Source organism: Zingiber officinale, chromosome 1B (assembly GCF_018446385.1).
Source record: "Zingiber officinale cultivar Zhangliang chromosome 1B, Zo_v1.1, whole genome shotgun sequence".
Lineage (NCBI taxonomy): Eukaryota > Viridiplantae > Streptophyta > Magnoliopsida > Zingiberales > Zingiberaceae > Zingiber > Zingiber officinale.
In genome coordinates, this window is record NC_055986.1 from 18365685 (window position 1) to 18392190 (window position 26506).

The window sequence follows — 26506 nt, forward strand, 5'->3', positions numbered from 1 at the left end:
ATGCACCACATCTCTCACAATGGCAAAAGATATTATTCTCGTGAGAAGCAATACATCAAATGATTTATGTGCAATTGAGATGAGAAAATTATATCTTTGTTTTAAATTTACATTATCTTGGAAGACCACAATAAGTTTAAAGAGGTCTATACACGAGGTAAAAGGTGCTTTATTTGTCCCTAATATCTTTATCAATCTATTCTTAAATCAATATAAAAAAGATAAATTATGAAAAACTATTAATCATTAGTATAAATGATCAATATATAAAAAAGAACATACTTAAATACATCGAGTTTCAATCCCAAATAATATCTCATTGCTCATTGACCGCACCGTCAAATTTAAGAGGTTTATACATGCTATTCCTTGCGTTGTATAATAAATTTTCTCCATCCTATTTAGAATAATGATAGATAAACAATTGAATACAGATGCCTGAAGTTCGATCAAGATACCATATGTTCTGAATCTGAATGAAGCTGGCTAAACTTGCGCCTGTACTGACTCAAGGCCAAGTTCAGTCGCGACCCAGCAGCACGGCTCAGTCTGAATGACGCTGAGTCCGACAGATTGAATGGGGCCGTCTCCGCCCTGGACCATGTCAGACTTCTTCTGTACTGGACATTAACACCCCTATAGAGAAACCACCACTTCATTCCGGTTGGCGTTGAGTAACACCCGTCCTCGCCTCCGTCATGCGTTTCGCCAAACGCTAAAATGCCAGGGTTATGAGTCGAATCCAGCGATGCCGATGTCGCCCAAGGTCTTCCACTACCGTTCCGCCTCCCGCTTCCGCCGCTTCTCATCCTCCCCCGCCTTCCCCCTTATTTGCCTAATCTTCGGCATCGCCGGTGTCCTCTTCGGCCTTTTCTCCATCACGAGACCCGCCAGAAAGTGCCCCGATGTCGAACCCAGGGCGTTGTCTTTCATGTGGGACCGTAATGAAGGCGGAGGAGCTGGTGGTGGAGTGGCGGAGCGGCACAAGGTAATGGGTTTCGTCGGGATCCAGACGGGATTTGGATCCGTTGGTCGACGGTGGGCTATCAGGCAGACGTGGTTGCCCGCCGATCGCCAAGGTCTTCTTCGGTTAGTCTTGTTCTCGTTACTATTGGCTCGATTTGTTCAATTTTCACCGTTTCAGTATCTCATTCTCTAAACAGTTATCCGGGTTCGTCAAGATCTAAGTAGTTCTGTTCTGTTCTCTGTTTTTTCGTAATACAAAGTTCTGGTTTTGATGGAATTTATGATCGCTGATCACTGGATTCTGAAATTAAGTGGCCATTCGCGTTGCATTCTTGCCCTAGTTCAGAATCTTATTTGATGTTGCAGCTTGGAAGAGGCGACTGGCTTGGCCTTCAGATTTGTTATAGGAAAGACCAAAGATAAATCAAAAATGGCAGCGCTTCAAACAGAGGTGAATGAGTATGATGACTTCATGCTTATAGATATTGAGGAAGAGTACAGCAATCTTCCATATAAAACGTATGAAATGCACTGGCATCTTATTACATAAGTACTTCTGAGCGTTCTGCTCTTGGTATCTACAAGTCTTCACCTAATTTTATCTTGTAGGTTAGCTTTCTTTAAAGCAGCATTTGCACTTTATGATTCAGATTTCTATGTGAAAGCTGATGATGATATATATTTGAGACCAGGTAATTGGTCTTTGAAACATTGTCATTTCTTTATCCAAAACTCCTTAAGTTAATTAATTAATTGCAATTTTTTAGATCGACTTTCCTTGCTTTTGGCAAAAGAGCGACCAACCACTCAAACATATCTTGGATGCATGAAAAAGGGTCCTGTATTCACTGACCCTCACCTCAAGTGGTTGGTATTTAACTACTTTCTGAAAAACTCATCATACACAAGGATATGATACTTTGATTAGAATGATAAGAAATGTTATAAATAAAGTAAGTAATCCTTTTTTTTCTTGGGGAAAGGAAGTAATTCAGATTTGTGTTAATGAAAATTGAATATTGTTTTACTCCTTTGTAGATCAATTATGTTGCATTACCTGTATATGGGATTCTGTATATTTGAATTTTTTATCGAGGTCTGTAAATGAATATTAGAAAATGTGTATTTTGTGCTTTCTATTCCCCTCAAACTGTCATTTATGCCAATAGATTCACTTCATAAGCACCTTACATTCTACTAGACTTTTTCTTCTTTTTATTCATCTAACACCTGATACGCATGTACTTTCTCCATTTTCAGAATGACCTTGGTTTTCTACTTACATCACTATGTTTACTTGTTTCTTTCTAAATTTTCTTCGCAATATGAATCTCAATCCACTATTACTTTTGCATACAATAAAGTATGACTAATATTTGTGATTGTCTTGCAAACTATATAGGTACGAGCCACTATCACACCTGCTTGGGACAGGATACTTTCTTCATGCTTATGGTCCCATATATGCACTTTCATCTGATGTGGTGTCGAGCTTGGTTGCACTGAGAAACAACAGGCAAGTTACAAGAATTCTGATGCTGAAAACTTTGGTTCAACTATTAAGTCAGCCCCCCCCAAACATTTGCTACTCATTATTCTCATTATATTGTTTGTTTCAATGACTTGCTCCCTTGATTTTAGGTTTAAGATAATGTAATTAGTATTCTTTCAAATCAATGCACTTCTATCTATTATCCCATTGCATAATCAAACTTGCCATTATTTGATGTTTCTTTTCATTTCCCATTCAAGTCAATTCATTGGATATACAAAGACATAATTGGTGAGTTCATAAAGGTGATACCGTGATCAACTTGGCCATTTTGGTTCTCATTTTGAAGTATTTGTACCTTGGAGCACCAATATCCTCTTTTGTTTTTTTGACTGCTTAGTAGTATTTTTTTTGTGCTGTTGAATAAGTCTCTTTTTATTTCTAGTTCTTATTCACCATTTCTCATAAATTATTAGTCGGTACTTTGTATATTTTAGTGATTGACAACAACGTTTTTAATCATATGCACATTTCCAGTTTCCGAATGTTCAGCAACGAGGACGTGACAATAGGTTCCTGGATGCTTGCTATGAATGTCAACCATGAAAACAACCTTGCTCTTTGCGAGCCTGATTGTTCGTCATCATCAATTGCTGTTTGGGATATTCCAAGATGCTCAGGTTAGTTTTTAATAAAGTATTTTTGATCTTTCTTCAGGATTTAAATTGAGCAAATGATACATTTCTAGTAGATAGGATCTATACTTTAACAAAATGCTTTAATAAGGAGGAAGAGAAGCAGACGCTCATCATCCATCCAGTTTGTTCTGACTATTTGGTCCATCTTGCTCTTCCATTGAGTTCTAAGCATGGTTGCATCACTACTAATAGAGAAAGATAACTTTGGTCAATTGTATTGGTTTCCTTTTCTTTAGCCTCACTCTCCATTGTGCCTTAATTATAATTAATTAAACTTAAGTAATTATAGAATATATTAGTTTATAAATATAACTCCGCCCATGACGAACTGGTCATGGCCGGTCCCAAGCCCGGATAAAGGAGGAGGGTTGCGTTAAATTGCCAGCCAGTATTAAAACTATAACAAATGTTCAATGAATGAATCCATTAAACTATTATACTAATGCTAGGTTGTTCTCTGGAAGGAACATGTTGTAAGGTCCGACTGTAACATTTCGGCAATGACCGCTACATCTCCCGAACTCGAGTGTAGTGCTAAATATGCAAGAGTTCGCATTGTAGGATCTGACTGTAACATATTGATAAGGACCGCTACATCTTCATAAGAACTTGGGTGTAGTGTTAAATAGGCAAGAGTTCTCACATCATAGGTTGGATAAGAACAAATATAATAGGAAAACTAATAGTCTAAGATTTAGAACATGGAATATAGAAACTCTCACTAGTAAATCAATGGAGGTAATAAATACCATGATTAGGAGAAGAATTAGTATTTTGTGTGTACAAGAGACAAAATGGGTAGGCGAGAAGGCAAAAATGATAGAGAACTTGGGCTTTATGTTATGGTACACAAGAAAAAGTAAAGCAAGAAATGGAGTATGCATTGTTGTAATAGTTCGTTAAAGGATGAGGTTGTAAGAGTAATTAGAAAAGGGGATAGAATTATAGCCTTAAGATAATGTGGCGAAAGAAACTATGAGCATAATTAGCGTATATGCACTTCAAGTAGGGATTAGATGAAGATATCGAATCAAGGTTTTGGGACAATTTCGATGAAGTATTACAAAATATTTTGTCAAATGAAATGCTTTTAATAAGAGGTGATCTAAATGGGCATGTCGGAGTGAAAAATGTGGAATATGAGGGGGTACATAGAGGTTATGAGTTTGGAACGAGAAATGAAGAAGGGAAAACTATATTAGATTTTGCGATAGCATATGACCTTATATTAGCTAATACGTTTTTTAAGAAAAGAGAAGAACACTTAGTCTCTGTCAAAAGTCAGAATAATAAATCGAAAATTGACTTTCATATAGTTAGGAAAAAGGATAGAAAGATTTGTAAAGATTGCAAAGTCATCCTGGAGAAAGTTTAACTAATCAACATAGGTTAGTAGCGTTGAATATATGTCTCAAACATAGTATCAATAGAAAGGAAATATATACGACTCCTAGAATAAAGTGGTGGAAGTTAAAGGATGGGAAGCAAAATATATTTAAGAAGAAGGTAAGATTGTAATCATTAGGTGAAATATACGGTAACTCTAATATAACATGGGATAAGATGGTATCAAAGTTGAAAATAGTAGCTAAAAGTGTACTTGGTGAGTCAAAGGAACATGCACCACTAAGTAAAAAATCTTGGTGGTGGAATGAGAAAGTACAAGAGAAAGGAAGGAAAAACGAATAACTTAAAGAATTATATATTTGTAAGAATGAGGAAAACTTAAAAAAATATACAATAGCCAAAAAAGAAGCTAAGAGAGTAGGGAATGCAGCAAAAAATGACACTTTTGAATGATTATATTAAAAATTAGATACAAAATAAGGGGAAAGAGGTATTTGTAGAATAGCTAAAGTGAGAGAAAGTAAAACAATATATCTTATCCAAATAAAATGTATTAAAGATGAATATAATAGGGTACTAGTAAACGATGGAGAAATAAAAGAGCGGTGGAAGAAGTATTTTCATCAATTTCTTAATGAATGCTTAGAGTAACCAACTTAATTTAGGTAATTTAAGTAGTTCAAATGAACATAGAAATTTAAATTTTTATCGTAGAATTCAAACTTTAGAAGTAGAATAAGTTTTAAATGGGATGTACAATGGAAAAGTTGTTGGATCAGATGATATTTCGATAAAAGTATAGAAGTGCTTAAGGAAATAAAGTATTGAATGACTTACAAAATTATTTAACATAATATTAAAAACGAAAAAAATGTTTGATCAATGGAGGATAAGTACTCTAGTTCCCTTATATAAGAACAAGGGAAACGTACAAAATCGTGCAAATTATAGGGATATTAAACTAATGAGTCATACAAACTTTGAGAAAAAATAATAGAAAAAAGATTAAAGAAGGACACCACAGTAACTGAAAATTAATTTGGATTCATGCATGGAAGGTCAACAATAGAAGCTATACATCTTCTTAGACAACTAATTAAAAAATATTAGGAGCAAAAACAAGATCTACATATGATATTCATTGACTTAGAAAAAACTTATATTGAGAATTCTATAAAAGAGAGGTGCTAGCGTAACATATATTAAACTAATTAAGGATATATACGAGGATGTAACGATCAGAGTAAAGACTTCAGGTGGAGTAACTGAAGTATTTCCAATAAAGATAGGGTTACATCAATGATTAGCTCTAAGTCTTTATATTTTTACACTAATTACGGACGAACTCACTACACACATTTAAGACACAGTATCGTGGTGTATACTGATTGCAGATGATATTATTTTAGTAGATGAAACACGTGAAGAGTAAATACTAAACTAGAATCTTGGCGGGAAATACTAAAAGGGAAAGATTTTAGGTTTAGTAGAATAAAGACAGAATATATGAGATTTAAGTTTAGTAATATTAGATATAATGAAATAATTGTTAAGATTGAAGATGACGAGTTGTCCAAAACCAAGAGGTTTAAATATTTAGGATCATTTGTACAAAACAATGGAGGGATTGAGAGAGATGTCTTAATACAAGCAGGATGGTTGAAATGGAGACCGTCGGGTGTTTTATGTGATCGTAAAGTATTTCTAAAACTTAAAGGAAAGTTCTACAAAATCGCAGTTAGACCTGCTATGTTGTATAAAGCTGAATGTTAGGCTTTGACTTGACATGAGCAGAAGATGTGAGTTGCAGAGATGAGAATGTTGAGGTAGATGTGTGGATATACGAGGATGAACAAAATAAGAAATGAGCATTAGAGAGAAAGTCGGAGTTGTATCTATTGAGAGAAAACTTCAAGAGACATATTTAAGATGGTATAGATATGTATTTAGATGACCAATAAATGTTCCAGTTAGACAATGTAAAACTATGACAAACACGCATATCAAACGAGGAAGAGGAAGACTAAAAAAAGACTTGGTTAACAACAATAATAGAAGATAAAATTTATTTAAGTATAGATGATGATATAGTAGGGGATAGAGCTCAATGGTGTAAAAGGATCTATATAACCGATTCCATCTAGTGGGATAAGGCTTGGTTGTTGTTATTGTATTAGTTTATAAATATGTTCATATTATCTTTAACTTATTTCTGTTTATTTTAGCATTTGTTGGAGTTACACCTAATTTGTCTTAAATACTAGTAATTTCTTTTAGTAACTACACACATTCATCTTAATTATTTAATATTTTTAACCACAGTGTTTTCTGACTACATAAGATAAAACCCATGAAGTATTGCTAGCGGCAACACAATTTTATAAAATGTTCCTTGTCGTAGGGGCACATGATGTTCACATAATCACATTTTATCTATTGATGATACTTTTCTTAATATCTCTTTGTTGGATAATGAATCTAAGATTTCTAAACTCTTAATCCTAGGACTTGTCTATTCATCCATCTTGATTATTCTTTTGCTGATTTCTTTATTATTGAAATTACATCTCATATATTCAATCTTAGTTCTATTTAACTTAAAAAATTTAGTTACTGAAATTTTCTCTCCACACAAGCTACAAGTTTATTTTATTTATACTTTTTTAATTGACTTACATTTGGAAAAATAACACATCGAGGAGTTTATCTTGAAAATAATTAGTGAAATATATAGTGTTATAAACTTATAATTGAACCTACAATTTCATTAATTCTAATAATAATGGCTACATTGTCGTACATGTTCTTTAATCTTTACTACATTTATCATCTGTCACCATCCCTCCATTGAGCTGGTAATATTATTAGTGCTATTCAAATTAATTAAATTATTTTTTACTACTTTGACTAATATTTTCTTGGTTCTCTCCACCTTTATCCACCTCCCACTCTACTTGATTCAACTTAATTATCGGTGAACATACTCATCTCAACTTATTTCCTCTCATTTATATCTGTTGGAACTATATCTAATTTCTCTCGTATATTAGTATATTTATTATTTTTTAGTAACTCTATGCATTTATCTTTTAGCACCCTCATTTATACGACATCAACTTTCTTTGAATTCTCTCTCTCTCTCTCTCTCTCCCCCCCCTAAAGTTTGAACACTTTGTTTCATATGAGTAATATTCTTCTTTTAGCCTAAGAAATAATTACACACAAGATTTCAAAATAGGATAATAGGAAATAGGAATTGCTACTATCATCTAGAAGATTTGGTATTCAGTCTTGTTTGCAGTACTAATTACACTGAGAGGAAATCTTGCTCGATTTCAGAGAAGATTCACTCTAAATTAATTGGCATCCTTTAAGCAGGTGCCTTGACCACTCCTGATGTGACAATTAAACATTGACTTTATACGTTTGAACCACGTGGCCTAAAAGTCAATTTCCACGAGTTAATAAATCTATATTGCCTTTGAATGCCAGCCTACTAATATGCGACTAAATTAAAGTGTGACAATTATTCCCATGTAGGCTTGATGGCCTCACCTCATGAAGTTCACCTGATTGCCCAAATTGCTCATAACATTTTTGTCGTGAGGCTTGTAGCTCTGCTATAACATTTTGCTGTTTCTTCTTGCATTTCTCACCAAGCCTAGTGGACCAAGTGAGCCAAAGAGCTTTATTGAGTGCACACATATCTATCCTTGCAAATGCTAGCGAATGTGTAGTGAGATTAAACCTAGATGCTACAACATACATAATATGTACGAGCAGTTATTTTAGTTAAAGTTGAGAAAGAAATGGAGAAAAAAGAGCATAAATTAGAAATTATTCAGTGCATATTATTTTCATGTTAATGGCCAAATATTTTTTGAATTTTAGTCAGAGAAAACTTGTAGTTGCACGGTTCTGTCAATTAGAAATGAATTAATATAAATTGCTGCAAGACAGATCCCATATACCACTTCACCATTCTTGTAGTGCATTTGATTGATATCTCACTGTTCTATTTTTTATGAAGTCTCATAGAATAAGAATTTATATATTTGATTATAGAAATAAATTCAGATTATCAATTTTCATGGAATCTATTCCTTATATTATTTTTTGAGCTTTTTGTCAATTTATATGTAATAATTATATACTATATAATTATATATATTTATGTATTATGTTGTATTTAATACCAAATTAGTTCAGATAAGGATTTTTTAGATTCTATATAAAAGTAAAATGTCTAATTGAACCCCGAAACAAAGTATTGCACATCTCTGAAATTTGAACTGAAACTTGAATTTTCAAATCGTCTGGTTCAAGTTTTTCAGTTGGAAACAGTTATGTTTGTTTGAAAAATGTGAATGGAAACATAGAGATCCAACAATGTTGGCCTTTATGCCCACCCTTATTAAGCAGAGACAGACTGAGTGAGCTATTGTCAGTTGTTTGGAATGAAATGACCTATTTATTTCATTTCATGAACCAAACTAGTGCATATATATTTCTATTTCATTCCTTCTGAATTTCATTCTTTAGGAATAATTATTTTCTTATAATTTCATTCCTAAACTAGAGCAACTGGGACATCAGGTGATCGTAACTCGTCAGTGTTAGAAATTGCATAGATCTAGATTAAGAAATTTGCAACTTCACTTAATTACAGGTTCACTTATCTTTCAGACTTAGTAAAATATTTTCTAGTGGCATCAGTGTTCTCTTTATTCTGTCAGGCCTCTGCAACCCAGAAGTGAAGATGTTACAACTCCACAAAAAGGAGATATGTTCAGGAATTCCAAAATCATCAGATGAATGAGAAGCTTGGAAACACGGAACTGGATAGAAAAAAATCCAACTTGCAACCAGAAAGTAGAAAGTGAGCTTTTGTGACCATCATATGGAATTTGTTTGCTGGATTTAGTTCTTTTGTGCAATTTATTTGGTACTAGTTTATTGTTAAAGAATGCTTATTTGCGGGTTCATATTTCTAGGTCTCTGCTGGATTGTTACTTCTTTTCAAAAATTTTGATGTGAGGATAAACCCAACTCAAACCACACCGTGATGACACGCAAATTGTAAGGACATTTAATCTCATCTAGCTTCACGTTGGTTTAACTCGAAGTTTTTTTTGTTGTTGTTGTCTTAAAAGGGTCCCAATAGTCATTTATTAATCAGCTATTTGAATCTAATATACTCATAGACATGTTCAGGCTTGTTGTCCTTATGAAGACTCAGGCACAAGTCCCTGTTTATAAGAGTCCTTCCTATACATGCATTTCCCCATGAGGGCTCTAATGCAGCATCTACTTTTAGGCTTCTTTCGCCTTGGATGATTCACTCTTTTCTCTCCCTTATCTCCGCTGTAGTATCAATGTTATAAGTCATCCTTCTCATACTCTCGGGCCATTTGTACCCCACGCTGTGCCTTTTATCCATTTCTATGGCCACAAATAAAAGATCTTATATGATGCATCTTTCCTAACTGAAGGCTATAAGTTGGTAATTTAATTCGCCTTGCCATCGAAAGGTATGTCACAGGCTGGCTCGAAAGTTTCTTCCGGAACTTCTCAATTATATCTGATGTTTATGGTATTGGTGTTATCCATTGTTCCAAATACACACCCATATGCTTCACATCAATTGTGTTGAAACACGAGGCACTTGGCGTTACCTTTCTTCATCTACTCCCGCATCCCTCATGAAGAAAACCTCTGACTTTACCACACTAATTGCCTATTTGAGTCCTTTGAAAACACTTTCATTTCCTCCGATATAGTTTCTCATTCGTTTCTTAAATGCTCCAGTGAACAAAACAAGGTCATTGGCAAAGAAAGAGAGATATTTGGGTTTGTTTTGTTGAATTTAAAGTCCTTTTACCCCTTTCATCTTCCTCATCCTTCGGATCAATTGGGAGAGTGTTATCTGTATCCATATAAGGAATAAAAGTACGGATACAAGGAACACTTATGGCGTGAATTTGTTGATAACTCTTCACAATATTTTTGAAGTTAGGCTGATATGATACAAGCGAATTATTAGTTCTCTTAGGTCCTTTAGAATCGTTGCTAGCTCACGTATCTTCTCAATAAACCTCTAATTCGATCTATCATATTCTTTATCCAAACTGACCATTATTGCCATTCATCCTTTCTTTCTCATCTTGTTTTAAGAGTGTAATAATACCTTTTGGATCATGACTGTCGTCCCAACACTGTGATAAAAGATGAATACGTTCGTCTCTAGCTCTATCGTCAACTCGTCCTAGGACTAATACGGAGGAGGTAATTCACGGATGACTACTAGCCTTTGGAATAGTGATTAGTACATAAGGAAAGTATTTATCTCGACTTTATCGAGATTCGAATCCCAGATCTCATTGTGATAATATCTCATGTGCTAGTCACTAGGTTCATCTGAATGAACATGTCGTCTTAACACGAAGCTAGACTGAGACGTTGAGCTTAGCTAACCCATTAAGGGACTCCTCTCAGTTGAAACGAACAGTGTTTTTCGTCCGGCTCCACTATTAAGCATTAAATAGAGGGGTTAAAAACTTTTACATTAGTTATCTTATTATTTTTTAAATTTTATATTTATAAATAATATTTTTTTAATTTATAGAATAGAATCTATTCTTCAAATACTACATAGGAGAAAGAAATAATAGAAAGTGGATATTTAAACTTAATAAAATAATTTTTTATTTTCAATTATAGATTTTAGAAATATAGGTACTATATTTTAGTATGAGTATTGCATAAGTTTTTTTTTTCAAAATAACTGCAGATAATTTACGATGTCTCTTTAAAAAAAACAAAGCGTCTTCCTCTCACCTGCACGTGCCATCTCCTCCACTAGTACTCAACACGTTCGCAGGGTCTGTAACACGCGTCGACCGTGCGATCGGACTAATGCTTGTACGCCGCTTTCCCCCATCCCAGTAACCCGCTCGGCCTCGCTCACCAGTCGTCGACCTTCACTACGCTTCTGTTCGCAATCGACAATGGCTTCACAGCAAGAGGGAGAGCGAGAGTCCGCTTCTAGAGGAGTGGAGCACGGGAAGGAGGGCATGTCGCCAGAAGATATCGGACAGTATCGTGTCATCGCCCAGCAGAACTCTATCGAGTCCCTTAGCGCATCGGAGAAGCGCTACGCGAAGGCAAAGAACGCTGGCGCTGCGGAGATCCACAACACCAAAGAGGCCGTCACGCACGGACTCGACGCCGCAGGGGCTTTCGCCGTTGCCAAGGGCGCCGAGGCCACCCAGAGGGTGCATGTTGTGGCAGAAAAGGGCATTGAGGCGAAAGATCACGCGGCCGAGAAGACGCGCGTCGCGGCGGAAGCTGCTGCACAGGAGATGGCCAAGAGCGAGGAAGCAGAGGAAGTAAAAGAAGCAGCCAAATCGATGGCTCAGAAGGCCATGGAGAAAGCACAGGAAGCAAGGGAAGCAGCGAGAGACACAGGGGAAGTGGCTATGAAGAGAGCCAGAGAGAAGGAAGAGGAGGCAATAGAGGTGGCCAAGAGAGCCCTGCAGTATGCAGGGACTAAGGGAGAAGGATCATTAAAGGACAAGGACAAAGCGACTCTCAAGCAAGCTAAAGAATACGCTGGTCAGAAAGCAATTTTAGTCCAGGTATCATTTCTATGAGGCATTTGTTTTGCTATGTCGATGTCGGTGCTAGTGAAACTATTATAGATTGAATGCCTATGGCCTGTAAATGCTAAAGCTTGCACAACTGTTTACTAGGAAAAAGTGGGAGAGGAGCAAAAGGAAGGGAGAGGAGAACATGGTGAACCAAAGCAAGCAGAAGTTCCTACTATAGATAGCGTTGGAATACTCAAAGTTATTGGTGTGGCTGTGATCGAAATTGCTATGTCAACACCCGATATGATCATAGGATTAGACCCGCTCGACCCGTGCGGAAGCAATGCTGTGAAGAATCACCTTTTACTTCAATAAGAATATGATGGTCCTCCCGGTAAAACGCAGCGGTAAGAGTGGATATCCAATGTGACGAAGTGTTCCCTCTACCGGATTTATGAGTGGCCGAACAGGGGGAATGACTAGTTGGACCTAAGGTCCAGATATTGGATTAAAAAAAATAGACGTAAATAATAGAATGGCGAAAAGTTTTGTAAATCAAATGTCTTCCTGCCAGGTGAAGTAGATAATAATTGGTTGCTTGCCTTGCAAGTGGTAGACCTGCAGCAGTGCTCTTGTTGGTTAGCAGTATGATTCTGGTTTTGTAGGATCGAATGAGACTGCTTGCTTTGTCTATCAGTGCTTCTGCTGTTTGGCAATTTGATGCTGATTTCGTTGGATGAGATTGCTTGCCTTGTCCTTGAGTTCTTGGAGCGTTCTCATTGTTTCCACATCGTAATCACCTGCAAACTGCGTTGTATGTGAAGAAAAGTACTTTCAAACTTATTCTGAAGTCAATACCTGCAAACTGCGTTGTATGTCATCGAACAGTTGAATATGCGGGTTATGATAATTACCTGATGTACTGCTATGAGCTCAAGTTCGGGAGAGACTCTTTTCCGCTGATGCCAGCTTGATCTGTAAACTGAAGGTGTTAAGTGATTTAAGAAGTACCGTTGGTTAATAAATTGAGACTAGTGCAAGTCAATCATAGTCTGTTTTTTAGAAACTTCAGAGAGTTTTATCTTAAAAGGCTCTAATAATGGTCAACGTCCAAGTTGGGGTGAAAGTTTATCTTGCTAACCACTGTTTGGTTTGGTGAGTAACTTCGGGGATTCTTTCCTGCTTTTTGTGCATCAAGATAGCAAAAGCAGCTCCACCGTGAACAGGTGACGAGAATGAAGTCATTATAAGGCTCGTGAAATGAGAGGACTGGTCGATTGGCCTTTATTCTGATACACTTTGAAATTATGCTTCTCTAAATTCCTTCTAGTCGCCGCTACTAAACTTGCTTCTTTCTCCTCGTTCTAATTCTCTCATGCTCCTCATCTCTTCTCTTTGTCATTCTCTTTTGTTCATCCCATCTCTTATTACTCATTCTTTCATTTCTTTTTCTTTATTTCTTTTCCTCTTCTCTGGTTTTCCAATCCTACTCTCATCTCATCTAAAATTTCTACCTTCTTTATCACAATATTTTACTATTTAATTGGAGTTTAATCAACATTATCGACATAAGAATTTATAAGGTCTAGAATGAACGAATGATAATGGATGCCTATGGCCATACCATAAATGTATGATATTCCAAAGACTTCTTCTGTTCTCTGAGCAAAGAGTCAAAGACGGCTAGCTTATCTCTGCACTTTTTGAAGTTTTTGTTGGGCTGGCCTCGAACCGAGTGCGGCCCATTTACCACAGCTGAGCCGGATAGGCTTCGGGCAAAGACCTTGATATCTGCTCGAGGCTGCTAGGCTTTCTTGGCGCATAATTTTTCTAAATCTTGTTGCAACACTGTTAATTGTTTTAATATATAGATTAGATATTCAGAATTTACAATCTGATTAATCTGGAGATAGACAATCCGATCTCATATTTTATCCATCAAGTTCTTGACGTAGTGTCCTCCAGTAGTTCAATCGCATTGAACCCTGATTACCACCCACCAAACCACTGTTAATGATACCAAAGTAGTGTGGTCCACATTCCTCATTAATTCGTTGTCCGAGGTTTTATCCAGTGGGGCTTTCCGTGTTCAAAATCATTAATTGTGCCAAAGACCTAATATTCTTTAATCACTTTTCATTTAGTTTTTTCAACTGATGATGATTAATAGTCTTTCAGTCTTACGAAAATGTAACTAAACATTTATAAACAAATTCCAATTTCAATTTGATAAAAGCTCACATGTGTTTGTTCATCATGCTAAATAAATAAATTTAAATACATATATGCTTAACTTATTAACACCTCTTTAATTCTACAATAGCACTGCCAAACGCAAAAAAATAAAAAAAATAAATGAAAACGAATAATAAAAGGTGATAATGTTATCTTTGAGAACCGTTGCAAACCAAAGTTGCTAACCAACCTCAATGAGTTAGTGATGATTTTTTGCTTCTGTGAGGGCAGCAAGGGAGAAGCAGCAGACCTACCTTTTTTCAGCAAGATGCATATCTAGATTAGGAGGGTTCGACACTTGTTCTACTGATTATATTTGGTGATATTGATCAATCAAACAGGTTAGAACATCTTCTATAGCGTGATGGTAAACAAGCAGGTGCTTTCCCAAGCAATTAGGTTCGATTTCCACGCAGATCATACCTACAGCGCTCGATATATAGTGGCTATTTATCTGAGGATTATATTAAAATGAATGGATCCATGAAGAGATATTTAGTGATACAAAGTCTGTTGATTATATTAAATATCAAATCATAATTAGTATTCTATGATATTTATCTGTTTCTTTTTATATTAAATTTAATTTCTTTTATTTATTTATTGTGAGTAGATGATCAATCCTGCCTACCTAACCTATTGAATATAGTGGGTGGAAACAATCAACTAAAAAATGACAACAATAATTGATAATTAGCTACAGCCTAAAGGAATTAAAATAACACAAGATCACAAGAAGAGGAAGAAAAATGCTTTATAGTTTGCTGGCCTTCGTCCATGGGAGGACTAAGTGTATTGAGTCTTAAAGAACCTAATCTAGCCCAGCTAAGGCAATGGTGGTGGCTTCTGCACCGAGTGTTAGACTGCTTCGATCTTCGGTGGTCTCAAAAGACTGCTTTCTAGAAAAATCATGGGAGTGTAGTGCTCTCTGTTAGAAGCCAGCCACATGATCATATGTTTCAAAAACATAGCAGATGGGTTCGTGGAGAACTGCTTGAATTGGAGTTCTATAATCTCCTTTCCCTTTGTCCAAATCAAGATGTTAAGCTAAGAGCATCCATAATGCATTGTCATTATAATATTCATTATCTCATCAAAAAGTATGAGGTCCACTGTCATATATTTATTATAACAACATATATCTTTCACTCACATCCTTTTTAATATTAACACTCATTATTTATGGATTCCACCGTCCACTCACTCATCTTAAAATTATATCATATTAAATAAATATATTTTAAAATATTTAAATTATTATTATTATTTTTTAATAATAATCTTACTTGTAAAAAAAAAATTATTAATTTTTTAAATAATATTAAAAAATTTACAATTTAAGAAAAATAAAATAAAAAATAATTGAAAAAGAGTATTCAAAGGTGTTCAAATCTTTGAATATCCTTTTTCCTCTCTCTTGTGAGTGAGCATTATAATGCCCATTCAAAATGGAAAGGAGATGTTAAATATGTATTTAATATTCGATTGGGGATGTTCTAAGACACCTACATCTCAACCACAACTTTTGGTTTGCATTTTGTGCGACCAATCAGTTGGGTAAAGTTGCACTTTTTGAGGAGTTATCTTTGGAAATCACTTGGAGATGGAGCGATAACGGAAAGTTCACTGCCAAATCTGCCTATCTGCAGCCTCTTATTTTTGGCAGGTGGGCATAGAACAGGGTGGATTCCATTCGCAACACCTACAGTGAAAGTTTTGGCTTTGGTTAATCTTTTGGAGGCGAGCAAATCTGCACCAGAAGGAAGTCCAAATTTTGGACTTCAACTGCGACTCATGTGACGACTAGGTAGTGGAAACTTGACTCCAAGTTGCTAAAAGGCGCAGCTAGGTTAGTGGGAAGCTTGGTAGGGTTGGGCATTTGCCCAGTCAACAAAGTGGAGGTTCAACTGATTGGATCTCCGAAAGAAGAAGGTATAGGTCCCCTAGTGGTTGATTAAAGGGGTGAATAACTTGTAAAAAAAGAAAAAATAAATCTTTTTAAAAGAAATAAGAATCTGTTTAAAAAAAAAAAGAGATATAAGAGAGTTACTTGGTTTGTAATAAAGGGATTATCAATTCAAGAAAGTTGAAGTTCACTAAACAATCTCCTCAAGTGGAGAAGGCTGTTATAGCAATTGAAGCACTTAATTACAAACAAAACTAAAAAGAAATCATTTACAAATGTTGTTCTGAGCTACTGAGATCAATGTTGTATTTAAACCCTGGTCGAGGCACCTGGAAGGATTCCAGAAGTCTGGAGGGGGATAAATTTTTATCCTCGTCACAACGGAAAGCGCCACGTCGTGTTTGGATGAAGTTCCTAGTTCGGACGCTCGGACTGATAGTTGACTTTCGATCCTGGTCTTCCGTTCTGGTTCCGTTCGCATTGGTCTGGATCTTCTGTTTCGGTTCCACATGTTTGGGTGATTTCAATCATTCGGAATAGGGCTCACTCGAACCTATTTTCTGGCTTTCGAGTAGTCTTCCGCTCAGGCTTCTCGTCATTCGGAAATGACACACGTCTTATTCTCATTCGTTAGCGTACTCTTCCGCGGTGCCTCGTCCCTCGGACGTACCGAGCCCATCGGCTCTCTCCCGTGTCGTCCTTCTCGCTAGTTGTGTCTTTCGCTCAACTTCCTATGCTCCTAAATTCCTGTACACTTAAATATAGAGGTTAAATACCAACAGAATTTAGCTTGATTTGATTAATTATATCAAAACTAATCAAATCAAAACTATTTTGAGGTACTGACATAAACTTATGCTGTTAATATAGTTTGTAAAACTTCGTGTTATTTAGTTCAGTTTTTAATTCTCAGCTAGTTGATACATGATCCATGTTAAGACACCGGCTGGAGATCCTCAACCTCCGAATATGTAGAATATCATTTATAGCTCAACCAAACTATTTGGAACTAATTGGCAGGTTGCAGCTGTAGCTAATGTTTGTTCAACCACTCAAATCGTACGTTTATAAAAAAAACAGAAGAGAGAATAAATTGAAGCAATTAATAATGGAATTTCAATTTGCTTTCTGATCATCATCAATAATTGTCACACAAGCATATGCGGTCATCAATCGTACAACTCGGAGGTTTAACACAGTAAAGAATCAATTGAGCTGGATAAATTTTGCTCATGAAGCTTGAACCAGTAATCTCTTAGCGCTTGTGTTCATTTGATAGATTTGCCTAGTATTGGTTTAACTGGAGGAGCTCAAAATTGGAGGGTTGACGTAGGGGCCGTTGAGCCAACCCTGGGCGATGATCCGGTGAGCGGCCTCAGTCATGTGAATCCCATCCCAGCTCACATGAGCCGATACGTCGGCGCACACACTCGAACCATTTTGGTCGCACTTGGCGTGCAGATTGAAGTTGTAGTTACCCATCCCGGGAGCTCCGCAGCATGTCTTCAAGGCTCCAGCTTTAAAACCTGTGGAGTTCAAAGTGTTTGGAGGCCAAGTTGATTCTCAGAGCAAAAGAAAAGAAACGAAGGAAAAAAAAAACAACTAGTGCTGCTGATTAGTAAAACATGTACATCCTGTCTAGATGCCTTTTGCAATGATAGAATACTTTTCTACTCAATGAATCATATGCCTGCTATGAAAGCAGTGCCCACCCATACAATATGGCATCCATTTCCCAATGAAAAGAACAGCCATACAGACAGTGATAGGGCCTCGTGGACCTCCTCCGTACCCTACATTAAAAACTGTATTCTTTATACCTACAGTAGGAGCCAACAAGATCTAGATACTGAAAACTGGCCGAGGCTCAATAATACCACCGCTGCCTCTATTATTAATTAATTCCAACTGGTCGAAATTATTTCGAAATACCACATGCAATCTGTTCATGCAATAATAAAAAAAGAGTAGCAATGATTCCATGATCCTCCAACAAGCAGTAGATCAAACACGTTGTATATCATCTCACGAATTGCTGAGCAACTTAAACCGGAATGGGCTGGGCGGAGCTGGCGAGAAAAGACAAAGGGGTGCACGTTGTTGCTAATTAGGTGGACTGTCACATGCCAAGAACTGGACGCACGGCTTTCCCAATTCCGTCGTCGAATGGCAAACCTTCAATTTGCCTCCGTCAGAGCCGTCAGTCTTTCTCCCAATAAACTCAATTCGGTGTACGGGTTCTATGAACACTAGTGGGCGGCATTGGAACGTGGCTATGGCAAATCGGCAAATCGCCAAATCGCCAAACTGGAATGGTTCAAACGCCGCCAATTTCTTTGTTTTCTCTTTCATGGAGGATCGCATGCGATCGAACATTTTACAGGCATCGGACGGCACGTAGCATGGCGCAAGTAATCGATATCATGATCAATCGGAATGATAATTGTGCAATCCGCAGAGTGTCATGGTGAGATGATTACTGCATTGTACTTGCCGGAGGAGAGATGGACCAGGGTACTCACCGTATTTGAGAGGATCTATCGCGAAGTCGAAGAGTTGGGCGTAGAAGTCGGCGTATCGAATCGAGACGGACGGGTACTTCTTCCGGAGCCGGTCGAGATGCCGCCGGAGCACTGCGTTGTGGTACCAGGACAGAGAGTTGAACTTCCTCAGACATCCGGTCCTGTGGCCATACTCCGTCGGGTCTTTGGCCTTGTAGAGAGTGAGGTAGAGAGGGAAGCAACCCACCGGTAGCACAGAAGGAACGATGATATCGACTGCGCCGAGGCCGATCAATCTCTGAAGGAGTCGGTTATCATAATCAATTCCACCACAGGGAGCTTTAGATCCATCAATTCCAGCTAAAACTTATTTTTTTTTTTTTACCTCGATGCCCTCTGCGACAGCTTTGGTGACATAGGGCGTGAAGGAACTCACTTTAGTTATCGCCCACCCGCCGAAGATCCCGGTGTTGTAGTCGTTCCCCCCGAACTCGCCGACGACCAGAAGAGACTTGCTCAAGAAATCCTTGCAATCTGCAGAGTATATAGCAGGAATCAGAACAGAGAGTTCGAAGCTATAAAAATTGGGGGATGAGGACATGGAACCAAATAGCGACCGACCTTGGGGCGAGCCGCATATGGAAGGAAGCAACTTCTCGAACCGATCCACCTGCTCGTGAACCGAAGCATTCACCCAAAGCCCCTTGCTGAGGCCGCGCTTGTGGTAGAAGTCGAAGGGAAGGGCCGGGGCGGCGATGAAAGCGAAGTTTGCGCCCTGGTTGAAACTTGCGTTCTTGGCAGTATTGGGCGGTAGATGCGGCAGCCCGATTCCCTCAGCTTCAGAACCGAATAAACCGCAGCACCTCATAAGCACGCAAATCGAAAGAGACGAGAATAAAAGGCAAGACTTTCAGTTTTTACCAATGAAATCGATGACGAGGCGGCCGTCGGAGCAGCGGCCAGTGTGGTGGCCGAAGTAGGTCATGCCATAGGGGAGGCCAGCGATGACGACGTTGCCGGTGTCGGAGAGGGAGTCCCCGAAGTTGAACAGGGCATTGTAGCGCTGGGAGGAGGCGAGGTGGGAGGAGCAGACGAGGAAAAGGAGGAAGAAGGGAACCTTCATCGCTGCGTTGACCATTCTCTTCCGCCTCCTCTCTCTCGCTCTCTATCCGTCCCCTTTGCCACATGATAGAGAGCTGGACCTTGTCTTTTATATATATATATATATATTGCCTCATTTCTTTTGTCCGCAGTAATTCTCTAGCGTCTCCTCCATTAATGTCTACCAACTCCACCCCTACGAGCTCGTGAAGTCTCGATGCTGATGTAATGCTTGATGGGTTGGCTCCACCTAACCGCCAGGACCCGGTTAGCTCGAGATTAAACCTACTACATAGGTTGCCTAACAATTGAGACCTGGTTGCTCCCCGTGATAGAAATTTGACCAAGCTGATTGACAGCATCTTTTCCGCGTCAAAATCAATCTTAGATAGATATTTTACAAGAGATAAATTAGCTCACGCAATCCTCGAATATTATATCTTTCTCTGAATTTGACGGGTAAACCGTCCTAGAACATCGATCGACTGTGAAATTTCTAATAAACTTCTAAAATGAGGAAATAGTTTAACTGCTGCTGGCTTACAAACGCATTCATAAAGTGGAACACGTCAAATAATTAATTGTTTGCTTGTTCTATTCTCCAACTAAGGAAATTAATTATTTTGTAATCATCCAATACCAGGACAAAGGACAGATGGACCAATGAGCAGAGATGCCATTAATGGTTGTTGAGATGACACGTTTAAGAGGAACAGCGACTAGGTGATGCAACTAGACAGGAGATATTATGGGCTTGGATTGATTCTTGAAGGCTTCAGTGTTATCAAATATTCAATATACTCAGACAGTTTATTTTTACAAAGTTGTTTGATAAATTTAACTTAATGGAGACCCGTTTTTAAGAAATATTTATGAAGATAGTTTGAGATATTATCGAGTAAAGAATGAGTAGTGATATTAAAAATTAGTCACGTTTGCTTGAGTTGTATAATGAATCATGAAGCTATAAAATTTAGTAGACAAGATACTATTAGCTCGATTATAATATTGCGGAGCTGATTCAACGTCAAACACTTCAGATTGTCAACTTTCGGGCCAGTTGTGCCTGAACATTTGATAAAATGAAAGCTATACATGTTCACCGTTCTTGAAAACTTTCAGCCGAAATAAATAATAATGACAGCATACTCGGAAACTAATGGAATTCTTTTACTATCACTCTCGAAGTCAGAAAATATAGGATTGGTAAAGAGAAATCATACGATTTCTCAAACCGAATATCCGATAATTAAAAAAAGTATATCACATAATTATTTAGACTTTCTGTTTAGCCTCCACTGAACAACCACACAGACAAACACTTTGCACATTTTTGCACGTTGCATCTGGAAGAGAGTAGAGTAAAATAATGAGTGAGAAGATACGGACTTCTCTTATTTGGACCATCGGGAAAAAACAAAAGACTAGGCACATTGTGATAGACTAGGCAATCATTCCACTTCCAGACGGCACGTATATCTGTTAGATTCTCTTTGATATTGGTTCAAAAGGTAAACAAGCGCACAACGACCCTCAAATCTTATCTCACGAAATTTTATTTTAATAAATTATTATTATTATTATTATTATTATTATTAAAATAAATTTTATTTTATTATTTTTTATTATTTTTTTAATATATTTTTTATTTATCTCATTAATTGATCATCTATAATATTATTTATATTTAAATAAATTTTATTTTATTATATTATTATTAATTAAGTTTTATTTATCTTTCTTTTCTTTATTTCATAGGTATATTTATCGTAATTTTATTAGAATATTTATAAGTTATTTAAATATATGATTATATTAACTAAACATATCTTCTAAAATTTTCTCTCAATAGGTAATATAAGTACCCCAGGTTAGTTTTGATTTGATCAATCGGATTAAGGTAGACTCTGTGTATTTGATGTCTTGTGTCTGAGTGTGCAGGGACTTAGGAACACAGGAAATCGAGCGGAAGACGTAGCAAGCGAGAAAGATGACACAAGAAGTGAGTCAATGGGCTCGGTACATCTGAGAGATGAGGAACTACGAAAAAGTACACATGTGGAGTGAGAAGGACGCGCACAATGCATCTGAAGGACGAAAAGCTAGGGAGGAAGCTTGCTCGAGGAGAATGCCGGAGTTGAGTTCGGGTAAACTCAAATCTGGACGGCCGGAGCATCACTTAAGCGAGCGCGAGGAAAAAAAATGATCAATACTGAAATTGACTATTCAGATGAACCGTGTTAGAGGAGTCTTGAATGTTTAGCTGAGTTCCGTTGCAAAAAGGACTGGAGGATCCTTCGGTAGACTGAAGGCGCCTTAGATGAATAGTAGTCAAGGTGCCTCCAATTGATCAGAGGAGTCTCTAATAAACAGTAGCCGTTAGGCTACCGTTGCGACGAGAATAACGTTTATCCACTTAAAGGCGCCTTGGATGGTTTTGGAGGCACCTCCAATGTCATGTCAGCAAAGATAACTTTTTCTTGGAATGTTATAAATAGCACTATGGAGTTAGGAGTTCAAAGACACACCCTGTACTCATTTTTTACATGTTTTTCTTGAACTCTTAACTACTGTAAGGGGCTTCTTCACCTTCGACTTAGTTGAAAAAGGAATTTTTACTGTGAGCTTTTACTGACTTGGATTAACAACCACCCACATTTTAACAAAGTAAAACTTCTGTGTCTTTTACTTAGTCCCTTATTATTTTATGTATTTCTTTTATTTCATTTAATAGTGTATCCTTGCTAGATTAGAAAGCAAAAGAAATTGCATTTTAATTTTTAGATCGTCTATTCATCCCCTCTAGCCGATCCACCCGTTTCAATAGGTACAACAACTTTTTTCTCTAATATTTTTATTGTTTATCATGTCTATCCTAGCATATGTACACATCCATCTTAACATATCAGGTCTAACCACTAAAAAAAGGGCAGTTTGGTGCACAAAGCTCCCGCCATACGGGGTACCGAGAAAGGATCCATTGTATGTAATCTTACCTTGCTTTTTGTAAGAAGTTGTTTCCAGGATTCAAACTCATGACCTTTTGGTCACAAAGCAACAACTTTACTGTTGCACCTAACCACTATTTTGTAAAATTTTCTTTTAGGTCTTAGAGGTACTTTACAATTATAAAGAACACTTGACGCTCTTTTTTCCATTTCAATCATCCTGTTTATATTCTATATAAAACATCTCTCTCTCCTTTTAAATAATGATCATAAATACTTAAAACTTTTAGTTATAGATAATTTATCATTTCATATCTTAACAATTATCTAATTATATATAATATTATTAATCTTAAATTTTATATATTTTGTCTTTACTCTACTAATTTTAAAACTTTTCACTTCTAGCATTTCCCGCTGATACGGTGAATAAAGGGGGGCCCGATAAGGTCAGACAATCAGAAGTCAAGGGGACGTGACGGTCAGAAGTCAATGGGACGTTGTAGTTAAGGATAGTCCAAAGTCAAGGGGATGTGGCGATCAAAAGTCAAAGGGCAGAAGCCAAAGGGACGTGACAGTCAGCAGTTAGAAGGGGAAGGAGTTAGACCGCCTAAGTCATCAGCCGCATAATTCCCGATCAAGTACAAATAGATAAGGGTCCCAAATCTGAGACATAAGAAGTATCTTGGAGTAATGTCTGACCTGCCCCGACTGGTTGGGTTTCCTCAGCTTAGGCCGCATAGCCAGTCCTGGTATTTTCAGTAAGACAACTCCCGGTTAGCCCTTTAGTGATGCAAGCATGGAAGATGAGACCCTCACCACAGCTCGTCTCCCTTATCAAGACCCGAGTCAGTTGGCATACCCGAATGATCATCCTGAGTTGTCCATAGCTAAATCCAAGCAGGACAGAAAGCGCTAAGCGACAAATAATGTCAGGGAATCGTAACCGCCTATCAAAGAATAACTGTTATCAGCTAGGGAATATTCCAGTGGTCAATCATTCCTTGAGGATGGGACATTCTTTCAACCAACGAGAGGGCACCACGTGTCCTCCATCACCCGACATGCCCTAACACCCGACATTCTCTGACATCAATTAGGCTCCAGAGGTACGTATTGTCATATAAAAAGGGAGACTCTCTCCCTTGAGCAGGTACGCACACATACACACTCATCTTCTACAATTCTTTTTCCTTCGTATACTGTTCTTCTTGGGAAAAAGTACCTGACTTGAGCGTTGGAGGGTCTGCGCCAGGGACTTTTCCCCTGATTTCTAGTATCTAACGCTCCGTGTGCTTGTTTGAGTATGCGCAGGGCCTAAGAACTGCCAGTTTCGTCACCGCTGTCCTTGAGTTCCACGTGGGGGTCCGTCTTCTCAGTGCACGAACGCTAGGTGTGCCCAAGTCACCTCTTCATCAACACCAGCACCATCTCAGTCGTCCTTCGTTTGGCTCAGATTCTGGATAGGATCAATTTGGCGCTATATGTGGGAATCTCCTTCACCTGTTTTGGAGCGTGACGATGGAGGATATCGGAAAGATCAACGCCACCATGACAACAGAAGAGTACAAATTGTTCAAGGATGCCAAGAGACAAGTGGCTTCTGAAAAACACACCAATGCTTCACATCCACACAAGATGCCTACAGTTTCAAAGGATCAGACCCATGTTTCCGACAGGGGGTCTAATAGGAAACAACCCGAGACTTTTCCCCAAGCCTTTTATCGAGAGCCTTGCCAGGACTATTATAACAAGGGCTCGGACTATTATAACAAGAAAGAGCACCACTAGGCCTCCACGGCCGAGAGTTCCCTACCTAGAGATCCGAAGAAGGAGAAAGCTATAGTCCTCCAGAAGGAGCCGAGGGAAATGCCTGAGGAGCAAGTGTCATTCTCTCTAGGGTGGAGAAGCTACCGAAGGGGTACAAGCCCTCAACTATTGGAGAATACGATGACAGCAAGGACCTAGAGGATCATCTCTGAAAATTTTAGAATGCTGCGTTACTGCACCAATATTGTAACGCCCGCCCTTCCAGGGACACTCTGACTGCCCTTAGAGGGACGAGGTTACTTACATTCACCTAACATACTAATGCATATGAACTCATGGCAGTGGAAGACATGCTTAAAATTTTTTATCATATGCATTTGATTGTATTAAACATGGCATGTGAATTATAACTTATTAACATTTTACCATATCATAATTATTCTAACATGAGCAAAATCTCATAAGAGCATAACATACTGGCTCAAACTATTATCATAAGCATAGAGTCTAAACTTAGTTCACATGCACAATTTAACCAAATATAAATCTAAACTTAATTTGATCTATCCACCATGCCACTTCCACACACATCATCATTGTCCTTCCTGCTGCTTCCCTTAATTCATCCATTCCTTGCCTTTATCTGTAGTACAAGGAACATAAAACTATAAGCCCAAAGGCTTAATGAGCTCTTTTCCTACTCATAAAACATAAAGCACATATCACCACATAGTATGTGAAATAAAGCATATCATAACATAACATGGAGAATCATAACATAGAACATATAAGAAACATAACATATCATAACATGACATGAGGGAACATAATGTAAACATATCATCTCATATAAGGAGCATAACATAGCATAGCATGGCATGTGAGTGCATATCATGAACATATCATATCATGTAAGCACATATCATGAAACATATCATATTATGTAAGCATGTATCATAACTCATGCCTGTTCATAATCGTGCATAAATAATAATTCATAAAATATGTGCATGTAGATGCAAGATGCATATTTTTTTTTAAAAACATGTATCATGGAATGCACATATGCATCATGTCTCTCTTTTTTTTTAAAAAAAAACATATCATATACATACCTGAACATAATATCATCATGAGGGCCCGGCTTGTACCACATACATACATAAATGCGCGCAATCCCTAGGACAGGGTAGCTATCCCCGAACCTACTAGGGATCTAGGTCCGTTCATAGTCCGTCGACCTAGGGGCGTACTAAGGAGCCCATCCCTTTTTACGAGGCCCGTTTCATAGACCATCGACCTCGGGGCGCTTATGGAGTCCACCCTTGGTACAAGCCATATAAAATAAAATATCATGTCATACATATCATGTCATCATGCATATCATAGCTTATCATACATGTCATAATTTCTTGTCATATCATGAAGAGAGCTCTTGATCCCATCTTAAGGGAAGCATCTCTTTGCCATACCATGAAGAGTGCTCTTGATCCCAACTTAAGGGAAGCAACTCTTAGCCTTTTCTTCTTACATAAGCCTTTCATACATATATCATGAAACATAACATGTTCATATCATAACATAAAACATAACATGTGATCTTCATAACATCGAGCATGACATATCATATCATGAAGCATGACATATCATATCATGAGCATAGCATATCATATCATGAGCATAGCATAACATATCATGGAACATAGCTTATCTCATAACATAAGACATAACATATCATATCATGAGCATAGCATATCATATCATGAGCATAACATATCATATCATGGAACATAGCTTATCTCATAACATAAGGCATAACGTATCATATCATGAACATAGTATATCATATCATGAGCATAGCATATCATATCATGAGCATAACATATCATATCATGGAACATAGCTTATCTCATAACATAAGACACAACATATCATATCATGAAGCATGGAACT

The 26506-nt window shown here is 37.6% G+C and overlaps 3 protein-coding genes across 4 annotated transcripts; 2 read left to right on the forward strand and 1 right to left on the reverse strand.

Annotated features, from left to right (window-relative positions):
• The first annotated feature begins 521 nt into the window (after window positions 1-521).
• On the forward strand, window positions 522-9628 carry LOC122051935 (probable beta-1,3-galactosyltransferase 14). 2 transcript variants are annotated; one of them, XR_006131611.1, is made up of 8 exons: window positions 523-1089; window positions 1333-1485; window positions 1576-1658; window positions 1734-1833; window positions 2369-2482; window positions 2996-3138; window positions 9240-9382; window positions 9498-9628. XR_006131611.1 is itself a non-coding variant. In XM_042613292.1 (7 exons), exons 1-7 carry the CDS (start codon window positions 749-751, stop codon window positions 9320-9322), a joined length of 1017 nt encoding a protein of 338 aa, XP_042469226.1. In that variant the 5' UTR covers window positions 522-748; the 3' UTR covers window positions 9323-9488. The 2 variants fall into 2 exon arrangements, 1 of the variants encoding a protein (XP_042469226.1); XM_042613292.1 differs by lacking the exon at window positions 9498-9628 and having other exon boundaries at window positions 522-1089; window positions 9240-9488.
• LOC122051946 (late embryogenesis abundant protein 76-like) lies at window positions 9498-13116 on the forward strand. The gene is made up of 3 exons (XM_042613301.1): window positions 9498-9582; window positions 11294-12140; window positions 12255-13116. The coding sequence occupies exons 2-3, from the start codon at window positions 11511-11513 to the stop codon at window positions 12465-12467; spliced, it is 843 nt and encodes a 280-aa protein (XP_042469235.1). The 5' UTR covers window positions 9498-9582; window positions 11294-11510; the 3' UTR covers window positions 12468-13116.
• A 4210-nt stretch (window positions 13117-17326) lies between these two features.
• Window positions 17327-19939, reverse strand: LOC122051950 (GDSL esterase/lipase At1g28600-like). The gene is made up of 5 exons (XM_042613314.1): window positions 19656-19939; window positions 19356-19571; window positions 19120-19268; window positions 18756-19032; window positions 17327-17759 (listed from the first exon to the last, which is right to left on the reverse strand). The coding sequence occupies exons 1-5, from the start codon at window positions 19870-19872 to the stop codon at window positions 17530-17532; spliced, it is 1089 nt and encodes a 362-aa protein (XP_042469248.1). The 5' UTR covers window positions 19873-19939; the 3' UTR covers window positions 17327-17529.
• Window positions 19940-26506: the final 6567 nt, after the last annotated feature.